The 24,777-nt window shown below is 59.5% G+C and overlaps 1 protein-coding gene across 5 annotated transcripts; it reads left to right on the top strand.

Annotated features, from left to right (window-relative positions):
* Positions 1–6,535: 6,535 nt before the first annotated feature.
* Positions 6,536–23,885, top strand: C1QTNF1 (C1q and TNF related 1). Of its 5 annotated transcripts, none has more exons than XM_004748779.3 (5): positions 6,691–6,882; positions 12,242–12,338; positions 19,787–19,949; positions 22,238–22,377; positions 22,946–23,885. In XM_004748779.3, the coding sequence occupies exons 1-5, from the start codon at positions 6,841–6,843 to the stop codon at positions 23,494–23,496; spliced, it is 993 nt and encodes a 330-aa protein (XP_004748836.1). In that variant the 5' UTR covers positions 6,691–6,840; the 3' UTR covers positions 23,497–23,885. The 5 variants fall into 5 exon arrangements, with proteins under 5 accessions (XP_044941725.1, XP_004748836.1, XP_004748835.1 ...); XM_004748778.3 differs by having other exon boundaries at positions 19,784–19,949; XM_045085789.1 differs by lacking the exon at positions 6,691–6,882 and adding an exon at positions 7,715–7,749.
* Positions 23,886–24,777: the final 892 nt, after the last annotated feature.

Raw genomic sequence — 24,777 nt, 5'->3', positions numbered from 1 at the left:
TGCGCACAGCGCGAGCGGGCCTGCTGGGAGTTGTAGTTTTTTACTGCTCGGAGGGCGCCTCAGGGAGCCAGGACTGGAGGGAGGGGCGCAGACTTGCGCGGGGACCACCCCGCAGGCCCCTTCCACCGCTTTGCCCGGGAACGCGGGCCCAGCAAAAGCGGGAGGCGGGGTCATGTCTCCGAGTTGAGATGTTAGGACCGCTCGCCTCGCCCCGTCGACCCCTGTGGTTTCCGGGGAGGCGGGGGAGCGCGGACCCCTTTCTGCCACCCTCGTTCCCAGCGAGCCCCTCTCCTCGGCCCTTCGGATCGGCCACTTCGGAAAGCTGGTCAGCTTCCAGAGCAGAGATCAGGGCGCAGGTCTCCAGGCGTGGAGTGTCCCGGCGGGGGAGGGTGCCGGGGGTAACCCCCTCCCAAATAAGGGTGTCCGGTTCGCCCTGCTCCTCCAGTCCCTTCCCCGGCCCCTGTGCTGTTTTTTTTTTGTTGTTGTTGTTGTTTTTGTTGTTTTTGTTTTTTTTTTCCTGCGCTGTTTTAATGGAATATATTGCTCTCCACCCCCCAAGTCCTTCAAAAATGCCCATTATAGAAATAACGAGAAAAGCCCGGTAGCAGTGAGCTAGGCGAGGGCTGGTGCTCTGCGGCCGCCACTCCAGCCTTGGCCTGCCTGCGCGCAGTCACCCCAGGGCCTCCAGGAGCCTTCCCTTAGGTAACAGATGCACCAGAGAAAAATTCAAATTATGTAAATGGTGTCCCGTGAAAAACAACCTCCAGGTCCCTGTTCTGCATTCCCTGCCCAGAGGCAGTCACTGTTCCTAGTTTCTTGCCGTTACGGTTAGAGAGATTTTGTGACACGCAAACAAATCACAAACGCGTATATTAAATTACGTTTTTAAAAAAACCAAATGGAAATTTGCTATTTCCACTGGGTTCTGCATTTTGTGGGGGAGGGGGTGGGAAGGAGACAGACCCCCGTGGAATTCATTTGTTTCTCATTATGCGAAACTGAGTTCTAACTATGTTCCATATATTACCCCTATTTTAAATTATTCAGATCTTTTATTTTCTAAGATCTGAGGAAGAAAAGGCTGGTCCTGCTCTCTGGAAAGGCCTCCAGACTGCTCCCCCCTTCCCAGCCCCCTCCCACCCCAGGAAGTGAATGCAATCTCGAATCACTCTCACGCTTTGTGTTGTAATTTCAGCAAATAGGGATGCATCCCTCAACAATGTGTATGCCTGCTATAACTTGTACAAAAAAGGAAATAAAACTGTACGCAATGGCCGGGAGATCCTGCCGCTTCCCAGATAACTATCTGGCGTCTGTCTTCTCACTGCCTGATTGCTGGGAAGTTGTGTATCTTTCCTAGGTTTTTTGGCCGTGTCTATTTCTTCTTCTGCGGATGCCCCAGCCTCTCAGTGTCAGTTTTAGGAAATAATCCATCCTTTCCATTGGTATGCGTGCAATATCTTTTTTGTTATAGATCGAGTTTCCATAAATACATGGGTCTGTTTAGGGGCTTTCTAGTATGTCATATGAGGACATCTTCAGTACCACTGTCTTCACTCTCACCACTTTATAATAAGCCTTCACATGTGGTAGGACAATCCCCCCTCAGGCCCCTCCTACATCCTACTCACCCCTAACTGTTGGGGTTTTGAATGGAATCTACAGATTAATTCGGAGAGAACTGCTCTCTCAGGACGTTGAGCCTTCCGTCGAGGAGCATGGTTTGCCTTCCCGTTGACTCAGGTCTCCGTCGATGTTTTCCAGAAAGGTTTGTCATTTTTCACTTCGCACCACAGCTTGGTCTGTGGGGTTCTGCCGAGACGCGTTTCCTTCTCTACAGAGCTGCGTCGTACTCCGCTGTGTGGCCGTCCCGTTATTTCTTGTGCCAGGCCCCTAACGCTGTCCTTTTAGGATAGGTGTGATCTTCTTACATTACAACAATGTCTCAGGGCAAGTCCTTGAACTCACGAGCTGGAACACAACTGTGAGTCCGTCTGTAGAATAAATTGGTGGAAGGACATTAACTAGGTAAAAGGACGTTCGTGTCCTCTAGTGCGCAGACCCCTGCTCTCCTGCCTTCCCGAGAGACCAGGTCCCGGAAGCGCTCTTCGCGTGCCCCTAGGTGTCCCTGTGGTTGAAATTCCCCTTACTTCCTGTGCATCCTTGGAGACATCACCTTGGCCTTCGTCCAGAACTTTTCTCTCCCCCTTTTGTTTCCGTGACTCTACATAAAAGACTAAAAAAATCTTCGCTTTAATCACCCGTCGTCTGTTTACTTACATCGTCGCTCACCCATGTCACAGTGAAGGCTTAGAAGGGAGCAGTCCACCAGGGGGCCCTCCCATTTTATTTATCGAGTCCAGTGCTGCCTGATGGTGACAGCTCCGGGTTATCTCTGGAAGGCGGGAAGGGAACTCCCGCGGGAGGGATGTTGACTCCGAGAGATGGAGAAACTGAGGCACGGGACAGTAAATGCCTGATTAGAGTCAGGAAGCACATAGACGGCAAAAGGCAGACTGCCAGTGTGCTTTCTTGTCCCTCACGGTTCGTCCTTGCGTCCAGTCAAGGGCGGCAGGGGTGACCTTCCAGAGAAAGGCTTGTCCTCCTTAGACAGAAGGCTTCTCCGGGTGTGAGGGCCGGTGAAGCAACAGGTAGGCCTGTTCTGTCCTTGCAGTGGCCGGTCCTGATTCCCACCTGCCCCCAGCCTTCCAGAAGGCAGGCGCTGCCCTCCAGGAGCAAGGAGCGTGGGCCAGCGGCCAGGGAGGCTGGGTCTGGCCGCCAAGTTTCCATCTCTTCCAAATCTCCACGGAGACTCCCTCACCCCCGCCCTTGGCAAGGGGACGCTGCCATCGGCCTGCCTGTGGCCCCCCTCTTCCGAACAGAATGCAGTAGTTTGCAGTGCTGGTCTCTGCCCTTATGGGATGGCTGGGCAGCCTGGCCCGAAATAGCTAGGACAGGCAGAACGCTGGGGCCACAGTGGGGGAAAAAAAAAAATCACAGTGCTGCTAATGACAGGCTGAGCTTATCTGGAACCCAGCGTCTTACAGACGTTAACCGAGGTCACATAGTCTTTTCCAGGAATGAGAAAACAGACCAGTGACCAGCAGGGATATGCCCAGGGAGAGAGAAGGGATTGCCAAACAGGGAAGGGCGCAGAACGGGCCGCCTCCTGGGAATGTTCTCTCCCCTGTGAGTCTCTGGCCTTCACGTCCCATGAGCTGCCCTTGTCTGAGGATGTGGGGCCACTTGGGAAGGTTCTGGAAGCCGTTAAGTGTTTGGCCCAGACATCCTTGTGTAGGAGGTGTGAGCTCCTAGGGAATTCCGGGATGGGCGTGACCTAGAACCGCTTGGGAAAACTGAAGAGAGAGACCTTGCGGGGGGGGGGGGGGCTCATCATTCTGGTTGGCCCTGGCCTCTGACCCATCAAGGGGCTGACGAAATCTCCCTCAGGCACAGCTGCTGGCTTTGGGTTCTGATTTATTATTATTATTATTATTATTATTATATTTTATTTTTTTGGACCATGACTCCTGTCCTTAATTCTGGCCAGGACTTTCCAACACGGAAGATATTTGCTGAATTGGGAGCATTCTGCCCTTGTTGTCTGAGGGCACCACGGCCTTGATGGAGGACCGACAATCAGGTAGTCTGCAGGACCAACCCCTACTTGCAGTTTTAAAGCAGCGAGGAAGTATAAAGAGCATAGGGACCTGGCCAGCTTGGTGTTCGGGTGACAGAATTTGTTTCTTTCATTGAGGGCTGAGCTGGCCTTGTGACTTTGCTCCTTTGCCTGTTGGCTTGAGCTGTGAACTGTGAGGCCGGAGATGTGCTCAGACTGTGGTTCCCTTTCTTCTGGAACTTTCCACGCCTCTGAGCCTTCTGTCTCATGCGGACGTCTTGGAAAACTCCAGGTCCTTGTGGCCACATTTCATACCAGCGCCCCTCTGCCTCCTGGTCTCTGCCCCAAGAGATCTGAGTAATCCCTTTCCTAACCTCCTGGGAGATGTGGGGGCTCGACCCAAGAGGAGGGAAGGAGGAAGATTATACTTCGCATAATGACAGTGATCACAAGCATGCTTGTGCTTTGTATCTGCTGCCGGGCCTTCCATCGGCCGCGTGACAATTACAGAGTCACAGTTCTTTACCCCAAGTCCCCCAAATACGAAAAGCTCTGAAACTGTGGTCCCCCCCCCCCACCGCGAGTTTGGCGTGAAGGACTTTGGCAGAAGAGCGCGACCTGCAGCTTTGTGAGGGTGAACACGGGTCCGGTGCGGGGGGGCCCCCGCGCAGAGCCCCGCGGGGTGAGATGAGCTGAAAGATGTCTGCATTTTACTTTGGCTGCGTCTGACTGCATGGGTTCTGGATTAGAGACCCTGGACCCATCTCTGCTTTATAGACAAGGAGACTAAGGAAGGCCCCCTGTCGCCGGGCAGCACTCCAGGCTCAGGACGTAAAGCCTCTAGCGAGAACGAGCAGTTGCCCTTGGAAGTCAGGGTCGTCGACTGGCTGTGTTTCTAGAGCTCTTGTTTCCATCAGGCCTCTGGATTCCTGTCTTTTAATTATCTCTAAGATAACTATCTTTCAGGGGCACCTGGGTACCTCAGGGTTAAACATCTGCCTTCCGCTCAGGTCATGATCTCAGGGTCCTGGGATCGAGCCCCAACGTTGGGCTCCCTGCTCAGCGGGGAGCCTGCTTCTCCATCTCCCTCTGGCTGTCTCTCCCCCTGCCTGTGCTTTCTCTCGGCCTCTCTCTTAAATGAATAGAAAAAAAATCTTTAAAAAAGATTACTGTCTTCCAGTTCTTCAACACTAAAGCCCTCTCGGATGGGATAAAGAAAGGGGCAAATCTCTTTATCATTTTTTCTTCCAAGCCACGTGCCCAGCCTTGTGTCCTCCAGGTGTGGCCTCCGGGGAAGGGGGAGGGGGAGGCTTTCCCATCACATCCAGGATGTTTCTTGGTTCACAGGAGTTCTTTCTGAGAAAGACACGGCTTGTCTAAGGCCCCAGACAAAGACCTGGCTGGGGCTGCACAGAGACGTGGCCTACTTGTCTCTCTTGCTTTTCTTGTGTGTCTCCCCCCGGGCATCCCTGCTGCGAAGGCCAGCTAAGGACAGAGCCGCTAGGGGAAGGTCAGCCAGTGTGCTAGGCCTGGGTCCTGCTGGCCAGGAAAGTGCGCAGGACCCGAGACGAGCTTATCTCTGGGTTTCCTGCGTCGATAAGCAGGCAGGGATGTGCATTCTGCCGAGCCTCAGGCACAGGCCGGAGACGTGAACGATTCCTGAGCGTCTACCATCTCCGACGGAGACACGTTTACGTGATCCTGCCAGTGTCCTTGAAGTTCTCCAGGGCCCCGCGGGCGGCCCATGTCTCTGTGGCGCGGCCGCTGGGCCCTCCTGGCTTTGCCACCCAGAGCCAGCGCTCCTTGTGCCTGCTGGGTGGGAGGTCTGCAGGCCCCCCCTTCCCTCCTGATTTCGCAGCCCTTTGGGCAGACATGGGGAGCAGCAGCAGGAAGTTTCCAAGGCTAGAGAGATTAGGGTGCCGTCGCCTGTGTTTTCCCCGGGACCTCTCCAGTGAGCACCCCCGTTTCTGCATCTCCTGTGTGCACGTAGCCAGCAGAGAGGCCCCAGGGAGCAGCGATGCTGACAGTCCACGAGGTGCAGGTGTGACATCCGAGCCACTCGGGGAGGACGTGAACCCGGACCGGAAAGAAGCACGCGAGCGAGAAAACGGTTCTCACCGTCGCAGAGCCTTGTTCCTCTGGCCGGATCCTTCCTCTTCTTGCGATATGAGAAGATGCCAGAACTGACCGTTCTGACTCAGTCAGGGGACGGAGGCCAGCCTGACCCAGGCGGCTCCGCAGAAGCTGGGAGCAGCTCTCAGGGTGCGAGGCGGGGCTGGGGGAACCCGTTTAGAGCTTGCGCCTAAGACGAGGAAAAGGCCTGTTTTTCATATCAAGGAACCAGAGTCTGATAGAGGCCGAGCAATGCTGACGTCCCTCCTGGCCCTACCCAGGCGGCCACACTGTCCTCTGGAAAACCTGCGCCTCCAGCCAGGGCTTCCTAACCTTTGCATCACAGAGCTCTCTGAGAAGCCAGTCAAAGCAGTCGATCCTCCCCGCCCCCCAGGGAACATTTGCACACACATACACACACACAGCTTTGCATGGGTTGGGGGGGTGGGTCACAGATTCTCCAAAACCTGTCTGTGGTCCCTAGACCGCAGCAGGGAGCCTCTGACTGAAAGTGTGTCCCAGGTCTGCCACCGTTTGGGGACTCCATCGCGCAGAGCTGTCAACAAGGACCCCCTGGGCTCCTAGGAACCCACCCCCTACCAACCAGCAACTCGGGGGGCCCCCACCCTCTTTGTCCTGGACCCCCAGCAGCCCCCACACCTGGAAGGACCTCCAGAGGCTGGGATGAGTCCCCCGTGCCCTCCAGGCTGGGCCGGCTCGCCAGGGTGGCCAGGAGGAGGGCCGCGCGGCTCTCCCCTGCCCGCGGGCACACACACAGTTAATCCTCAGCGGCTGCTGTTTGGATAATGTGCGCTGGGAGCGTCGGAGGCTCGGCGCCCTGCTCACATCTGGCTGGGGTTTGCTCTTTACGAGTCTGTCCCGCTTTCTTGCCTCTTCCTTTACTTTCGAGAAACCGCGCTTCCGCTTCTGGCCAGAGAGACCTTGGACCGGAGGAGGTCACGGTGCCGGGAAGGCAGGGACCCGCGGCTGCCTGCACCCGCCCCCTCTGCACCTTCTTCCCAGAGGACTTTTTCTGTCCTCCTGGCTCTCTCCTCTGACAAGTCTGCTCTTCCCGCGACCTGGCTGGGAGGAGGCCCTGCCGCCGGGGGATGCTCCAAGCCCAAGAGGCCGCTGCGGGACGCGGGCTGGAGGTAGGTGGGGGCTCCGGCGGTGGGACGGGGCGCAGGGCTGCTCTGCTCCTGCTCCGGGCTTTGGCGCTTTGGCACGGTGGTTGCCAGAGCAGAGTGGGAGGGGCTGGGGTGGCAGTGGTGGCAAGGGGCAGAAAGCCTGGGAGCTGCGGGGCTGGTCGTGGGGGTGCCGGGAGGTACTGTGTGGGCGGGGGGCGTGGGGGGGCTCCGTCTCCCGCTGGGACCGGGGAGCCGGGGCTCTGTGGCGGCCGGATGCTGTCAGGAATGATCGTGCCTGCCTCTTCTTTGTGGACTGTGTATGCTGCTGCACCCTTCTCTGGGCATGAGAAGAAAAGGAATGGTACCCGGGGCCCTCCGTCCCAGGTGGGGCCCCCAACCCCGATACTGCCTGGATCACCTCAGAGACAGGTTTGCCCAGCCCTGCCGGGGGCCCGTTTGGACCCCACACAAAACAGGAAATGCTGACTTTGGCTCCCGCAGCTAATGGCCTTGGTGTTCCTGGAGGCGATTCAGCATGGACAGGGGAATATCATGTCCCTTTCCCTGGGGACCCTCCTGAGCTTCCTGAACCACTTGAGCACCATCCCTGGCCTGGGGCCGAGTCCTCTGGGCCCGTGGGCCTCTGGACCTCTGGGTCAAGACCCCACGTACTGCTCTGTTGTTCTAGGCATTCCACGGGGACGGGTGTGATTCCCACTTGCCCCGGGCACCCACATTGTGTTAGGCTGGTTCCAAGCATGCTGACTCCCGGGCAGCCCCGTGTCCTCCGTGGGCACGTGCGGGCCCTCCCCGTCCACTTGGCAGGGAGGGAGGGAGCGGCCTTCCTCTGTGACCGGGCTCTTCCATCGCACTGAGTTTCCAGGAATGGAGGTTAGTGCCCCACACTGGAGCTGCTGCTTTCCGAGCTTTGGAGATGAGGCGGGTCCTGAGAAACTGAGTTCTCTCAACCACTAGCTACATCCTGGGTCCCCAGGGGAGGATGTGAGGTCCTCCAGGGCTGCCAGGCCTTTGCTTTTTATAGAGCAGGAAAGCACGCAGTCAGCCCCACATGCAAGGTTGCAAACAGATGCACTTGGCCGGGGACAAGGCCTGCCCTGGGTCCCCACCGGCGAGAAGAGGAAGGGGCCATGGGGGCTGAGGCTTGAGTTAGCCTGTCCCGTCTCCCTTCCCCACTCCCCCTCTCGACCTGAGAGCTGAGAGGAGCTGGGTGAGGGCTGTGTGTGCACGGGCGTGTGCGTGTGTGCGTGTGTGTCCCGTCCGGCAGGCGCTGGGCAGATGCGGATCCGATTCCTGTGGATCCTGTCAGTGGCACTCTCAGTGCTGAAGAGCTCAGAGAGGCTCCTGACCGGCCCACGCACACTCGTAGAGGATCCCCTTGGAGGGCCGGCATCTCAGTGCCCAGAGAAGGAGTGTAACTTGCTCAAGGGTCAACAGCTCTCCAAGCCAAGGCTGATCTGCCTCCCAGTTGTCCCGGGAGAAAGCGCCCGGGGGCAGGAAGGACAGCCGGGTTCTGTTTCCCAGGGACCCCGCCCTCTCCTCCTATTCTTGCCTCCTCCTCGCCCATCTTGAGCCTCTTACGATGCCAAGGGCAGTGCTTCCCCTGAGCAAGAGGTCAAGGAGACAGAGAAATGCAGGTGCCGGAGGTGTTGGGGGGCTCCCCCCACCGGCCAGAGGGACAGGTGCAGCCAGCCAGCGAGGGGCGCCCGCGCAGGTGGGTGGTGAGAAGCTGACATGGTCCCAGAGAGGCGCACAGCCAGCTCCCTCTTCATTCCTGGGATGTAAACCTCCCTATTCAGGGCAACCAGCACAGCATAATTTTTTTCAGAACATGCTTCTTTCTGTTGTTCTTCCTGGTGCCTCCAGCCCTCCTCCCCCCAAGCTGTAATTAGCATGACTCATAAACCAAATATTCTGGCACTGAAGTTCACCCATCAAAACAAAGATGAAAAGAATTTTGTAGATACAGTCGTGCTGCTGGGCGTCCTCACCGGACATGAGCTTGCCCTTGGGGCTCTGTCTGCTGAGACTGGCCCCGTGCGGGGGACCCTGTTCTGGAACTGGGGGCGGCTGAGACTCCAGGGCCCCCGGGTGGTGGCGATGGCTCACGAAGGGAAGGAAGAGTGGAGAGGTCCTCGTGCCTGAGGCCATGTTGCCGAGCCACCGGAGAGGAAAATGGGCGAGGAAAATGGGGCGTTTCAGAAGCAGCCTCGCCTCCCAGCCCTGAGAGCCCACGGATATTTACGTGGAGGTGATGCCCCCCGCCCCCGCGCTTCGTCTTGGTGGTGTAACTGCTGCGTGGGCCTAGGGTTATTAATTTTTTTTCTTCCTGTTTTTACCTGCTGAAATCTGTCTTCTCTTTCTTAAAGTCAAGTGAGACCAGGCAGTCCCCTGGACAGGACTGTGGGTATCCCCCCGACTCCACACTCGGTCTGCCCACTTGGAGAACAATCTGGAAAAGAATCATCAAAGCCCGCACAAGGCGCTTTGGCCCACTCTCTCGGGGCAACCCAGCAAGCCTGGGACTTGGGACTCTCGGGGCCCTGCCAGGGAATCCGTGCCTGGGTTCTCAGGCCAGCAGGTCGGCCCTGCGCTCTGGCACAGATGTGGGGAAGCGGGCTTGCAGGCTACCTTCCCGCTCTGCAAGCTCGGCTGCGGGCTTCTGCTGTGACAATGGAGTGGTCCCGTGAGCAGGAGACAAGAGTCCCGGCATCCTTTTTAGCTTCTTATCCTCACCCGTGCTTCTTTCCAGGACCGGGCTTAAAGCGGGACAGGTGTGGGCAGAGGCACGGAGGCCCCCTACTGCCCACCGGGGTGTCTCTGGCTTGCCCTGCAGGCCCTTGGAGTCAGCCCCTTCTCCAGCCAGTCCTCCCGGGGCGTCCCGCCCTGTCCAGGATGGCTGTCGGGATGGCCGTGGGCCAGGCTGGGCCTCTGTGTCTGACCATCTCCCTGGCGCCTGTAGGAGTCTTCCTTGACACAAGACGGAGCAGAGCTGGAGACGGCGGGCAGGGAGGCTGGATGGGGAGCGGGGACGGGAAAAGAGGCGGACGGGCAGGCAAGGCAGCGGGGGAGTTGGGGGAGGGAGTCAAGTCCTTAGCGCCCGGGGCTCCGTCAAAGGCTGTTGCTGGCCCCAGTTAAAGCCATACTTGCGGAATCCCCCAGAACCTTTGCCTGGGGTTGCACCCGCACCCCAGTGGGACCATCTGGTTAGCAGCCGCCCTCTACCCTGGGGACCAGGGCAGGAAGAAGACCTTGCCTGGGAGAGCTGCCAGCCCTGGTGGATTTGCAGGCGAGGGCAGGCCAGGAGTTGGGCTAGGCCCTGCGACTTTGCCCTGCAGGTTTCTGGGGCTGGTCTGGAGACGCGGGGAATGGGGTGTGCGCAGAAACGCTCAGGCCCTTTCTCCTTGCGAAGAGTCTAGAAGGGGGTTCCAGTGAGACATTGTTGGGTCTGGGTGGGTTTGGGGGTGGCCTGGGAGCTCTCAGGTCTTTTGGCATTCCGGACTCCCTCCTTCCCCACGGGGGCACAGCCATGGGAGCAAGACGCATGGCTCTGTGAAGTGGCCATGGGCTCGGCTAGACGAGCCCCTGAGAAGGAGGCCTGAAGGGCACGCAGAGCTGGCCTGGGCCGCTGGGGAGGTGAGCGGGCCCTACACCCCCTTCCCCTCTGCATTCCCTTCTTGACTCCCACATTCTCCAGTTTCAGCTCCTTCTCTGCAGGAGCCCCCGCTGGAGGCGCCACCCAAGCCTGACCCCCAGGCAGACCCCCGGGGATGGGCACAGAGCACCCATGCTGCCCCCCCCATGCCAATTCTGTACACCTTTGATTCCTGCTAGCTGTGCTCGGCCACGGGTCTCTCCCCAGCCCAGCGTTCTCATCGGCTTCTGTCCATCGGAGTGAACTGGGGGCCGGGTGTGGGCTTCCCCCTCCTTCTCCTTTTTGGAGCTCCCCAGTGGGCTGTGTGACTCTACCCTGTGATAGCAAGGCTCTCAAAATGCACATTCAATGGGCCACACTTCCCGCACCGCTGACATTTTAAGGGAAGGGGTGGTGGTTGTGTGTGTGGGGGGGTGTTCCTGGTGATTCTGTGCCTAAATCCAAAGGAATTCACCTGGGGGGGGTGGGGGGTTTAAGGTGGCAGCCTGGTGACAGGGAGATCTTAGCACGTGGCTTCAGGGGCCATGGTTGTCACGGACGCTCATGCCCCATGCCGTGCCTGACACAGGTGCTCAGTCGTCGGCTGAATGTGCATGAATGGCAGGGCTCGGCTGGGGGGTCAACTCCTCGGGGCCAAACGCCACAGCCGCTGCTCAGCTCCTGCCCAGGGAGGGACGCAGGTGGACGCCCAGAAAGGCAGGAGCCTCAGTCAACAGTTGTAGGGAACTTCTGCCAATGACGGGGCTGCTCCTGGGCTCCCTCTGGCTGTCGCATAGGGTTCCTAAGGATGGGCTCGAGGACTTGGCTTCCTCGGTCCCCCGGACTCTGTGGCAAGTACCTCTCCTAGGAAACAGTGATTTCTCCACCAGGCCTGGCTCTGGTCCAAGTGAGGTGGCCCTCCCTGGCCTAACCCATATCCATGGTAACTCCAGGGGATCTGCTCCCCCAGGAGCAGTGTGGGGGAGGCTGTATCTCCTTCTTGCTGCCCTGTGTCCCCGGCCCCCAGCTCAGTACATGGAGTTTACACTCCAGGCGGCCCTGCTTGTCCCCAAGCCCCTCCTTCTCTTCGCTTGGAGTCCCATTCCCTACAATACACAAAATGCTCTCGGAGTCCCCAGGGTGGGGTTCACTCATCATTGTTCTAAGTGGAAAATAGTGTGGACTTAATGCAAAAAAGTCTGTGCCTGCTAGAGAGGAAAAAAAAAATCAGAGAAGCCAAAATAAGAAAATGGCAAACATGCCTATTTTCATCACCCCGGGGATAATTGCTGTTAGCAGCCAGGTGGGTGGCCGATGAGATCTCGGCGGCCGGGTGCACGGACGTGCGCTGCCGCTGCCGTGTGTGTGTGTGTGTGTGTGTGTGTGTGTGTTTTCGACTCAGCCTTCACTCATCGGGGAGATCTCTCTGATTAGCGGGGAGGCGTCTGAGAACCGAGGTCGCTAATTGGCACCGCAGGCTGGAGCTTCCCTCCCGCCAGGGGCTTATTTACTTGTTTACGTGCCTTTCCGCAAAGCATGCTTCTCCTGGTTAAGTGACTTGTGACCTTGGTAATGGAGGCAAGGGGTCGTAGCCCTTAGGAAGCACTTTCTGAGCGCAGATAAGCGGGAAAGATGACCGGATGGCCACGCCAGGATTCAGCCTTGCGACCAGGGCCCTCCAGAGCCCACCCTGGGTCACTCTCTCCGCTTCCCCCCTCTCTCCCCACATAGCCCCACCCAGGAGCTAGAGGGAGATTGGAACGCCCTGAGGCCCTAGCGAGAAGTGTGGGATCCTGGAGTCCTGTTTGCACGTTGGCTTTGCAGAAAGGTGAGTGCGGAGTTCCATCAGGGTGGGACATCAGACATCTGACACCCTGGGGTCACACGGGACAGCAGACGCAGCTCCCTGGGAGGGGCTCCTGGTCCTAGGTGGCTCTAGTGCCTTCCCGGAGGGATGCCCGCCGGCCGGGCTCTGAAGAGCACGTGCTGGCTGGAGAAGGTGGTGGGGGAAGGGACGGAGGAGAGCCTGCGGCGGGTGCTGGGTCTGGGAGCAGGGCCCTGAGTGGCTCCAGATGGCTGGAGTGGGGCGGTGACGTGGCCAGAGGCGAGGCAGAAGCCAGGTGGTGAAGCTCCAGGTTTAAACATTTTCCCGATTTTCGCGGGAAGCCTTTTAAGCCCCGGATGGAATCCGCCTTGGCAGTTCCGCCAGGTGCCCCTGGTGAGCAGGTGGGAAGGTCGGAGCAGCGGGGGGGGGGGGGGGGCGAGCAGAGGGGCCGGGGCCTTCGGGAGGCTGCGTGACGGATGCGAGGTGACAGGTGCGTGAGAGGCAGGGTCTGCGTCGCCCCTAGATTGCCGGCCTGGGGCCCTCGTGTGAGCGGTGGCTGTAGCCTCAGAGGCAGGTATGGTGGGGACAGGAGCGGAGTTAAATGGGGTTCGCGGTGCGAGAGCAGGGGACCGAGCGGAGAGCTGTGTTCGGAAGACAGATAACCCGAGCTGTGTCATGGAAATTTCTGCCATCATGGAAATGTTTTCCAGCCGTGCTGTCCGAGAGGGCGGCCCCCTACATCGTCCTGGTGTGGCTGAGAACCGAATTCTTCATTTTGCTTAATTTTAACAAATTTAACTGGCTCCAGGGGCTAGTGGCCACATTGTTCTGGGGGGGGCATGGGCTGATCACTCCTTGGCCAGGCCGGCCTGGGGACAAGGACTGGGGAGCTGTCACTGTAGAAAGTGACAGAAAAGTGTGTTTCGAAAAGCGAGGAGCTGCCTGCCGAGGCCACAGCTTGGGAGACACCGGGGTCTGACGGGGAGACGGTAAAGGACAGATGCTGGGGGACAGGCTGCGCCGGAGCGGGGACCAAAAGAGGGAGGCCAGCCTGGCTCTGTTCGCACGCTGAGCTAGATTCTATTCGTGACTGAGAAGCCACTAGGCGTGGGACAACATTCTATCTTCTGCCATGCTTCCTCGGGGGGTGTCTGTGAGATGTTGGGGTGGTGTCTAGGCCCCAGAACGGAAGACACTAACACGGCTTGTAAAGGGACCGGCGCTGGCGGCGGCATTCCCCGGCCTCTCTCCTCCCTCCGTCTCCGGAGCGGTCAGACCCCGAGGGTGTCCCCGCTGTGGGGAAGTGGGCCCTGGGCCAGGCCACCTGCAGAGCAGGCTCACGGCAGGGCACGAGCTGTCGGGGCTCTTCTCTCTCCGGCAGTTCTCAAAGCAGGGGCGAGCCTGCAGCCCAAGGCCTGGCAGCTGAGAGGTGATCTAAGGACAGTGCTCTAGTCAAGGAGGTCTTTGTTTGCGCCGGGACCGACTCGGAGCCCGAGAGGCTGGGCTGGCCAGGTGCCCGCGGAGGCCCGACGCCTGCAGCCCACAGGGTCCCGCTGTTTGCGGGGCAGGGGCGGAAGCCAGGTGAGCCTTTCCTTGCCAAGGCACCGTTGTCCTAGGAGAGATGGAGATGTTTTAGGATGGGGGGGCGGGAACCTCTTGCCTTCTCTTTCCTGTACTGTTCTGTCCCGAACCAGGTGTCTCTGCTATGCAGGGAAGAGGGGCCCTTGCTTATTAACCAGGAAGTAGCCCCCCCAAAACTCGGTCTCCATCCCTGGCCATGTGCTTTGGAGGTCACCAAATAAGCACCAAAACCTTTAAAAAAAAGTCCTTCTCTAAGCCAGAGAGAAGCTCCCTGGAGAAGGGAAAAGAGAGTTTCCGCGAGCGGCGTGGGCTCCAGGCGGGAACCGACTGTAGTCCCTTTAATAAGGGGTCCTTGTGCTCCCACCGCTGCCTCCTTTACAGGGTGGGGAAGCAGGAGGCTCTGGGGCCAGCTGTGCTGCCCGGCTATCGAAGGGGAAATTAGATCTTCGGTGGGCTTCCAGAATCGGTGAGCAAACGTCGTTCATCACCTGGCAGTCCCTTGGCCTTCCTGTCACCGGAGGAGTCTGGTCAGAGGAAAGTTGGCGTGATGAATGGCTTCTGGGGAAGGAAAGCAGGGGTCACATGATGGTCATCAGGGCCAGAGGGACACCCCAACATGGCGCTCTCTCCTTCCTGGGCACCCCGGGACCTAACCCGAGCAGGCTTCCTGCGGCAGCTGGGGAGTTCTAAGCTCCCCCGTGGGAGAGTTGTTCCCCCAGATGTCAGAGCAGAGCTTGGAGTTTCCTTTCTGGCTGGGGGGGGGGGCGCCGGGGAGCGGGAGGTGGTGGGAGTGGGTGTGCGGAGGGGCCCCGGCCGTGGGAGCGCAGTTGATGCCACGTGGAAACAAGGAGGGATCCCATGCCCCGCTGAGTTGCATTCTTGGCCTCGAAGCCATGAGGTGTGGGAGAAAAGTCCCGTCTTATGCCAAACTTCCGCGGGAGCCACGCGTAAGATTTTCGGGTAACGTCCAGGCCCTAGAAAAGCCAGACAAAGATATTTGTCTTGGGTGTATTGAGGTCTGGGCCCCAGCCAGAGCTCCTGGAAAGCATCACGTAGAGACCAAGGGTGGGAAGGAGAAGAGAACTTCAGGAGGTATTCAAGGGGGTAGGTGACTGATCCGAGTGGTGGACGCAGGAGAGGAAGGAGCCCAAATGGCTCCCAGATTTCTGGCCTGCTGCTTGTGCTTAGCCCGGCTTCCTCCCCCGCCGATGCCATCTGGTCCCACAGCCCTCCCTGCCGTGATCGGAACGCTCTGTCCCGTGCTGCCCACCGTGGCGGCCGCCGATGACTGCCCCTGTGGCTCGGGATCCGGCTGGTGTGGCCGAGGTCCTCAGCTTCGAATCTCTCGTTTTATGTAATTGGTTTAAAGTGAAAGACACGTGGCCCAGAGGCCATCTCCTGGACCGAGAAGGCCTCGAAGCTTCGTGACCCGCTCACCACCTTGCTCCCGGGCTCACTGTACTATCTTGAGCCGCGCTCCAGCACCCGTCCGTCTCGTCACTGGACGGTCATCTTCTCGAGGTCAGGGAGGGAGTTTCGTTTATGGCAGGATCACTCCCTCCCGAGGTCCAACACAAGGCCGGGCACATCATGGGTCTTCGGGGAGCCAGGCCCGTGCGAGACGTTCTGGTGAGAGGGAGGGACAGCTTGTCTTCTAAGCCGCTTCTCATCCAGGGAGATTCTAGGCTTCTTGCCTCCCAGGACAGCTGGTCAGCCGCTGAGGATTAAGGAAGAGGGAAAACCATGTTTGTAAATGCTTTTGCCGGATGGCCCTGGCCTGGGTGTGGCATCACGGACAAAGGCAGACATGTGGCAACCGGGCTCTAGAAGTTTCCTGGCTGGTCCCAGGCAGGGCAACATGGACGGGGGCGGGGGGGCGGGGGACGGATCTCAGACGGATGCCGGGGAACTGCAGCGTGGGTCTGAAGACTGTCTCCTGGAAGGCTTCACCCCCGTCCAGAAAAGGTCGGCAGAGGGATGCCGATTATGAGTGAGGACGCGTTCTCTGACCCCGTAAGTGGCCCAGCTGCCCCTCTGGCACGCCCCAGTCCTGCAAAGGGGGTTCTTCCTTGTTGGGGGGAGGTTAAGCCGAAGCAGGAGAGCAGCTGAGGGCGGCGGGGACAGGGAGGAGGAGGAAAAAGGCGTCCGCGGAGCGGCCGTGGGATTTGGCGAATGAATTCCTTCACTGCGTTTGAGAAAGACAAGTCAGGAACTTGAGTCACGTTGTAATTGGCCTCAGATGCCTTGACCGCAAGGCAGCCTGGAGGCTGGACCGTGTGGCCCAGATGGTGAGGGTTACACAGCTCCGGCGAAGAAGTCCCGGCGGGGGGAGCCTTCCCCGCCCCACCTTTGCTGGGAGCAGCGCGGTCTTCTGAGCTGGGGCGGGGCGAGCCTCGGCCTCCATAGGTGACTTCATTTCACTGGAAATTGCTAAAAGTGATTTGGAGCCAAATTTGGTTGGATGTTGGGCAATGCTGTTTTTGCCCAAAAGTGACTAAAATGATCTTAACGTCATGACGACGGCCTTTCTGTGGGACTTGGTAAAATGGCTCTTCAGATATTTTTGGAGAAGGAAAGATTTCACTCCAGGTTTGCTTTGGTCCCGAAAAGGAGATTCTTGAGAAGAACCCGGCACCCTCGGCCGCCGTTCACGTTGCCGGCCTGTGCCTCTGCCTCCGTGCTGGGTCCTCCTCACTCATCCCGTTGCCCCGAAGGCCGCGGTCCCCAACGCTTCCGATCGAGGCCAGGAAAATCCCTTCTTATGTGGGAAGAGACAGACCAACATGCCAAGTGGTGCTCCTGTCGGGGGTCGAACCCTGAGCTTCAGCCAGGAGGAATTCTGCCTTCCCGGCGTACGTGCAGCAGAGCCCAGAGAGGTTTTTGGCTGTCCCAGCTGGGGGGCGGGGGTTGTCGGTAGAATACAGGGCATGGAGTCGGGGTGGCCGATAAATTTCTTGCAGTGCACAAGACAGCCTCCCACAACAGTGAGTCAGCCCCAAACGCCAGGCGTGTGGAGGTCTAGAAACCCTAGGGACAACAGAATCCGATTCATGTGTGTTTGTGGCTCCTTCCCGACTTTTCCAAAATGAATATATATTACTTTGGATTCAGGAAAGAAAAATGTTTGAAGAAAGGAAAACCTCTTTTCCTTTCAAGTGATGCAAGCCTGGCATCTCAAGGCGGGGGGAGGGGGGGAGAAAAGAGTCATTATTGAGGTGCCAAGGAAAAACAGAGGAAATACAGAAAAGGGGAAATAAACAACTTTAGAAAATCCCACTTCACAAACATTTGTCGAGGAGCGGTCCAATTCAGGGTGCTGCGGGACGCTCGGCGGGTCCAAGAGGAGCAAGCCCAGGAGGCCAGGGTCTGCTGGGCACAGTCTTACCGGCCAAGACCAGGAGGTCAGGGTCTGCTGTGCTCAGTCTTACCGGCCAAGACCAGGAGGTCAGGGTCTGCTGGGCACAGTCTTACCGGCCAAGCAAAACGCTGCAGGACGAGGCAACAGAAAAAAACAAAATCTGAAAGGAGAAAGGAGAGGTTTCGGCAGCTGAGGGACTGGGAAGGCCTCCGGAGGAAGAGGAGGCGCCTGAATTGGGTCTTGAGGACCGGGTAGGATACTGATGGGATTGAGGGAGGTCTGCTGAGGTCAAGTCCACAGCCCTCCTCAGCCCTTGCTTACCGGCGAGGCGGTCTGAGGCCGATGAACTAACTTCTCCACATCTCTGTTTCCTTGTCTGTGAGTTCGGTGTCATCATGAATGAATGTCGTCTCCTTGAAGGATTCACCGCAGGCCCTGCTGAGGCTGCCGGGCGGGGGGGTAAGAATGACGAACGAGGAGATGTCCTCAGACCTAACCCTGACTTCCGAGATCAGAAGGGTCCGTGGAGATGATGCCGGCAGACTCAGCATTGCCCTTGTGGAGGCTGTGGGTCCTACCAGGCTGGTGTTTAAGAGAAGAGAGGGGAAGAATGGGAACTCCTGGGCAGGGGCAGGATGTATGCGGCGGACAGATGCCAGGAGTTTAGGGGAGGGGCTGGAGGCGGGGCCCCGAACGTGTGGTCCGAGGCGGAGGAGAACTGGCAGCGTGCAGGACTTTCTGTGAATGTGGACCCTCGAGGCCCTGTCCCAGACCCGCTGAATCAGAATCTGCATCGAAACCAGATTTCCTGGGTGGTCTGTGTGTACATGAAAGTTTGCAAAGCGGGAGCTTGAGCACTGGTTGAGACGTGCTGTCCAAGGCGGCCAAAGAGTGGGGACAGACTCGGGTGTCACCCAAGCTCTGCCAAGGAGAAATGATGGATGGACGGACGGATGGACAGACAGACGGATGGATGGATGGATGATGGATGGACGGATGGATGATGGATGTACGGATGGATGTACGGATGAATGGATGGACGGACGGACGGATGGACGGACGGATGGACAGACGGATGGACGGATAGGTAGATAACTTTAATACATATTTTATAAATTCACATAAACACGAACAGTAGAGATTGAGTCGGGGGGGCACTGGTCCAAGTAGTCTTTTGTCCACTGGGCAGGTCTCTGGGTCCTGATGCTTAGGAGGGATGGTCGGTTGGTACAGAGCCCAGACGTGGGGAGGCCCTGCTGATCCACTCCATGCAGAGAACCGAAGACCCAGCGGAGGTGTGGGTGGCAAGGGAGGAGGGGCTTCCGGGGGAGGTGGCCTCCCCAGCTCAGAGCCCGGCGTGTCTGAGGATCCACCCAGAGAGCCTCTGGTTCCCACTGTTTCTGTCCCAGGCCTCGGGTTCCCAGCTCCCTGCCTCCCCCACGCTCTCCTGAGTCGGCCTCCGGCAGGGAGGGCTCCCAGGGCAGCCTCTCTCCAGTGCTACGGCAGCGAGCCCACAGACGTGCAGAGTAAAAAACAAAGCCCCAAATTTGACCGACGGAGCCCTAAGGCCATGCCGCACCAGCTAGAAGTTCTCGGAGCGACGGGGTGTTTGAGAGCAGCCCGTGGCCTCCCCCAGCCAATGGAAGGAGCGCATAGACTATCCTCTGCGTAGACTTTTACTGACCAGAGGAAGAAATCTGTCTCGGGATTTAACTGTCCTTAAACATAAAAGAGGAGTTAAGGGACAATCAGGTATTTTCCTTTAATTACTTTCAAGATACGCCTCTCTGTAGCAACCTGGACCCCGCTGGTAACCTGTATTCAAACGCTGGGTGGTTCTTCCTCCCCCAGACCTCTGTCCCTCCCTGGGCTGCTGAGAGGGTTGGACTGGCGTCCCCACGGGGCCTGCGAACTGTTGAACCACCCCAGGATGGGCTGGGATTGACCAGTTACCGACGCCCGCAGCGGGGACGCCCGCCCGCCCGCCCGAAACAGCCAGGCACACAGGGCTGCCGATGCCAGACGGCAGAAAAGGCTCCCCGAGTGGGCTGGGGGAGATGCCTCTAGCGGTGGGAAGGGGTGGGATGTTGTGCCTATTTGAAGTCCAGGCACTGCCCCCTAAGGGGTTCCCTGGGGACCCACAGTGGACACGTCTTTCTGGAAGGACTGTTCTCAGTGCCGGCTGAGGGGCTGTCCAGGGCTTCCCCCGAGAGCTCCGGCGCCAGCCCAGGGGCGGCACGTGGCTGTGCACGTGCGTGTGCACACGCGTGTGGCGGTGTGAGACTATAAGTATGTGAGTGTGTTGAGAGTGTGCACATATGTGAGTGTGCACGGACAAGTGTGGGGAGAACGTATGGGTGTGTGTGAGCGTGAGTGGACGTGCATGTGGTCGCCGTCCTGAAGCTGCGGTGGCTGAAGCCTTCCGGGGTTCGTGGGTCAGGACCCAGCTCGGGCTTGCTGCTCTGCAGGGCCTGCCCCAGCCCGAGTCCTTCCCTGGTGTGTTTCCCAGCAGGCACCGGCGGGACGATGGGCTCCCGGGGACTGAGACTCGTGCTGGCGGGCGGCCTGTTGCTGGCCTTCGCCTGTGGCCCGGTGCTGGGCCGTGTGCCACGTGGTCTCCAGGAGCCGCTGGAGCAGGAGTGGACCAAGGAGCCACTGCTGGACTACGATGAGAGGTGAGAGACGGGGAGGTGTGGAGGCAGGAGCTCGGGCTCGGTGGGTGGAGCCTGGGGTCCGGGCACCCCAGGGGGTTCGTTCAGGGCTGGATGCGAAGGGGCCATAGCCGACGCTGAGGAAGGGTCCTTGCACACACTGGTCCCAGAGGACAGACCTGCCGTTTCTCCTCTTAGTGACCCCGGGGCCTTATCTGAAACTGAGGGTGGTAAGGTTTTTAAGGTTCTGTAAGGTTTTACGGCCACGTCCTTCAGTAAAGATCTCCCCCAAACTGCAACCCCCCCGCCCTCCATCTGTCCTTTGATCCTAGTTTTGTCCTTCGAGAATCTCTTCAGGGCTCTGAGTGCTACCCGCAGGTATAGGCAGGGACGCGGCCGTGAGCTGGCCCAGGGACTCTGACCATCTGATCAGGCTGCCGGCGGGAGAGGCCTGCCGAGGGCCGGCAGGAAAGGGGTGCTTTTCTCGGAAAGTCATGATGTCTTCCTGAACGGCATCGTCTTCGTGGATGTGACCTTCGAGAACAGAGACTTCAGGCTGTCTGGCGTATTTTGTGAGGAGGCACAGAATGCTTAGGATTGCTCCGGAAACTGCCACTCTTCGAATGTGAGGTCCTAGACACCTGGGAGCTAGGCTGACGCTTTGAATTTCTTCGTTATTTTGAGTTTGGGGCTGACTTGATACCCAAGGCTTCAGGCTTTCTTCAGAGTGTGATACGAGACAGGCTGACATCCAGCATCTCCTCGCCTCCCCCCCGCCTCCTCCTCACTTTTCACTCAATGAACGCCGAGTGCCCACTCTCGATCTGGCCGTCTGGGGGGCACCGGAGGATCGCACGAATGACAGTTCTGGCCTCCAGGGACTCTGAGGCTGTGGGGATGCAGACACACGTGACCCAGAGCACGGAGGAAGGCTCTGCCGTACAGGTGTGCCGGCAGCGCTGGGGGCGGTGGGGGGTGTGGGAGAGACAGGCTCAGGCGTGTCCCCATCTTGAAGGATGCCTGCGCCTGGGGAGCATCCCAAGAGCTGAAGGAGGGTGTGACCGTGCCAGGTGGGCCTGGGGTAGTGGAGCTGGTGCGGGATGGGGGGGGAGATGAGCCCGATGGGGAAGGGTCTCTTGTGCACTTAACCCTACAGGGAGTCACGAGAGATGATCATGGGGGGGATGGGGATGTCACGGGGAGGTTCGATATCATGACGGTCCAGAAAGAGCGTTGGAGGAGGCAGAGAACAAGAGGGGTGGGAGGTGTGGAAAGGGGCGTGTTCCAGGAGAGCAGTCAGAGCGGCAACGGTCCCCCGGAGACGGGGAGGCCCGAGGGTCCAGCGTCTGCAGGTGCCTTCGTGGGGGGTGGGGCTGACCCCGGGATCCTCAGAACATGGTCGTGAGCCCAGAGAAGCCTCTTGAATGAGCCCCAGGGTCCATTCTGGGGCGACTGGTGATGGCGCCGTGAAGACGGTTTGGAAAGAGAAGGTTCCAGGGGCAGAGGGACGGGCCGACACTTTCGGACGTATCCGCTTGGTGGGGCTTGCGGACCACAGGTGGAGACTTCCGGCGAGAGGTGGGAGGCCACCTCGGAGGCCTGTGTTTAGGGGGTACAGACGCTTTTCCTGGATTGTCTGGGGTTTCAGAGCAGGAGCAGAGGTAGAGAAGGAAGCGGCCACAGAGAAGGAGCGACAGTCTCCGAGACGTCCCGGCTCTAGGGCGGGAGCCAGAAAGAGCCCGTGCAGCACAGGGCGGTGCCACAAGGGGGCAGCATGGAGCCACCACCAGCGGCCACCAGCCCGCCCCGCGGTCCTTCAGGGGTGGGTAGGAAACAGCAGAGTGGAGTGTCCAGCCGCCAACACTGCAGCTCAAGGGAATCCTGAAGACGGAGCTGAGCCCTCGCATTTACAAATGAGTCATCTTAATGTCCTAGCTCCTGGACCTCGCATGAAGGGGACCCGCGGATTGGTCGCACGTCATCTGAAACCCCTCCCGGAGGGGCACACCTCTCCAAGCAGACTGCGTTTGGGAGGGGGTGGGGGCTTCAAATTATTGGTGTTTTTGTACTCATTGTCTCCATTACGAGTCCTGGCATGACCAGAAGGCAGAGCTCTTGCTGAAACTTCCTGCAGGGTCCCAGAGCTTGCCCAGAGCCAAGACGGTCCCTGTCCAGGGAAAGTGAACACCGTCTGGCATGTCCAGGACAGAGGGAAGGCGTGCAGGTAGACCAGACCCTCTGGCTGCAGAAGTGAAGGGAAGTCCCAGCTCCGAGAGCTCATGACTTTCCCTCTACCGCCTTTATTCCCTTAGGGATGGAGAAAAGCATGAAAAGCCCAGCCCCAGGCGGGGGGAGGAGGCCACAGCTTCCCCGTGCTTCCGCTGCTGTGACCCTGGTACCCCCGTGTACCAGGCTGTCCCTGTGCCACAGATCAACATCACCATCTTGAAAGGTCAGATGGCCGTGAAGCCGAGGGGACCTTCCCATGGACGGGAGGTGGGGTTGCTCCGTGCTGAGCAGGAAGAAGAGGCAGCGGGTGTAGACAGCCCCCGCAGGGCCGGCGCAGAGGCAGAATGTCCTCTAGGGGTGCAGGCTCTGCCCCCTTGCCAAGAGGAGAGACTGGCAAGAGGCCTGCGGGACCAGGGCCGGAGGAGGGTCTCAGCCCTGGGGCTGCACCCCAGCCTCCGTGACCTTTGTTTAGAGGCTCAGTGCCCCGCCCCCTCCGTCCCCAGCCGGGCCTTCTGAAATGCCCTCAGCCTGGCGGTCCAGATAACCCGGCCCAGCCCTGCGGGTCCCACCCCAGAGTCCTGGGGCGAGCCCGCCACCTGCAGCTCATTTGCTCCGAGTCCGCTGTGGGCTGGTCGCTGTGCCTGCTGCTTTTGGACAAACCCCCGTGTTCCCTTTTCTCTGCCAGGACTTTCCAGAGGGGGAAAAACAAATGATTGCCTCTGGATGAAAACAGAACCGTCCTCACAGTCGGGTCAGCCGGCCTGACGCCGCGTGTCTTCCTGTCCCTTTAGGTGAAAAGGGTGACCGGGGAGACCGCGGCTTGCAAGGCAAATACGGCAAGACCGGCTCGGCGGGCGCCCGGGGCCACGTGGGCCCCAAAGGGCAGAAGGGGTCGATGGGGGCCCCCGGGGACCGCTGCAAGAACCACTACGCCGCCTTCTCCGTGGGCCGCAAGAAGCCGCTGCACAGCAACGACTACTACCAGACCCTGATCTTCGACACGGAGTTCGTGAACCTCTACGGCCACTTTAACATGTTCACGGGCAGGTTCTACTGCTACGTGCCGGGCATCTACTTCTTCAGCCTCAACGTGCACACCTGGAACCAGAAGGAGACGTACCTGCACATCATGAAGAACGCGGAGGAGGTGGTGATCCTGTACGCGCAGGTGAGCGACCGCAGCATCATGCAGAGCCAGAGCCTGATGCTCGAGCTGCGGGACCAGGACGAGGTGTGGGTGCGCCTCTTCAAGGGCGAGCGGGAGAACGCCATCTTCAGCGACGAGTTCGACACCTACATCACCTTCAGCGGCTACCTGGTCAAGCACGCCGCGGAGCCCTAGCCCGCCGGCCCCGTGCCGCGCGCCGCAGCCCCCCTGCTCCCCCCACCCCGTCCCCCAGGCCTGGCTTCCCTGCCCCGCCGCCCCAGCTTCCGCCTCCTCCACGGCGCCCTCCACGGAAGGGGGAGCAGGAGCAGCTGCGCTTGCCGGCCTCGCGGGCTCCCGGGTGGGCTCGGCAGGCAGGCACCTGCCGGGACGGGGCGTCCAGCTGCCCTCCGTGCCCCGGTCCGTAGGCGACCCCGGGGCCGGCCTCCACGTGGCTGGAAAGACCGAGGGAAATGCTGAAGTTTGTGAAAGGAGCAAAGCAAGCCCTGTGGGGAAGGGAGGTGCGCATTTCGGGTCTCCTCCAGCTGCACCGGCTCCTGGGGAGGCTGTTCTCACATGTTCCAGAAGACCTGAAGTAGGTGCTGTGGGCTACGGGGAATGGGGTGGAGGGCACTGGGAACCTCTTAGGCCACGGAGGAGCCTTCGTGGTCAGCGGCTGGACTGACGCCCACGTCCTGGGGGCACCATGGCCTTGCCCGCGGGTCTCTGGGCTGAGACAAGCAGCTGGCTCGCGGGGCCGCACAGACTCCTGACAGCAGCCAGGGACCTCAGGAGCCGCTGGATCTGCAGATGTTTCTCCGGGGAGCGAGGCTCCGTACATCCATGGCCTGGCCATCCATCCTGGCACGGCTCTGCTCCACTCCCCAACGCTGCCCGGGAGCCCTGTGCAGGGCCCTCATGCCGGTGACCCTGCTGTCAGGGTCCCAGAGAGCTCGGCCTCGCAGACGGGTCTGTCACCGAAGGCACCGGGCCCTTCGTTTCGTAGCAGGGTCATGGTTCTAGACCATTTTCTACCAAACCTTGCACACCATCTCCCAGTCGTGTTTCCCAGAGGGTTCGACACTCGGCAGTCCCAGGCCTCTCCCCCAGGCCTCTTTGACCAGCAGCCCGAGACAACGTGGAAGGGCTTGCCCTGGGCCCCCGCGCGGGGCGGAGCCCGAAGGAGCTGGAAGGCTCCCGGCTACTGTCTCGGAGGCCCTGTGGGGCGCCATCCCTCTGCCCAGGACAGAAGGCATGTCTCAACCACGGGAGTCCGAACCCTCTCTCTGAGGCGGGGTGTAGACGTCTGCCGCCTGGGGTCGGTGCTCTGGCCTCTCTCTGAGGCGGGGTGTAGACGTCTGCCGCCTGGGGTCGGTGCTCTGGCCTCTCTCTGGCCTCTCTCTGAGGTCGGGGTGGCCTCTCTCTCTGAGGCGGGGTGTAGACGTCTGCCGCCTGGGGTCGGTGCTCTGGCCTCTCTCT

Source organism: Mustela putorius, unplaced genomic scaffold, assembly GCF_011764305.1.
Source record: "Mustela putorius furo isolate JIRA1106 unplaced genomic scaffold, ASM1176430v1.1 tig00000873_pilon_pilon_pilon, whole genome shotgun sequence".
Classification (NCBI taxonomy): Eukaryota; Metazoa; Chordata; class Mammalia; order Carnivora; family Mustelidae; genus Mustela; species Mustela putorius.
Note: the sequence above shows the minus strand (reverse complement) of the source record. Positions and strands in the feature narration are given on the sequence as shown.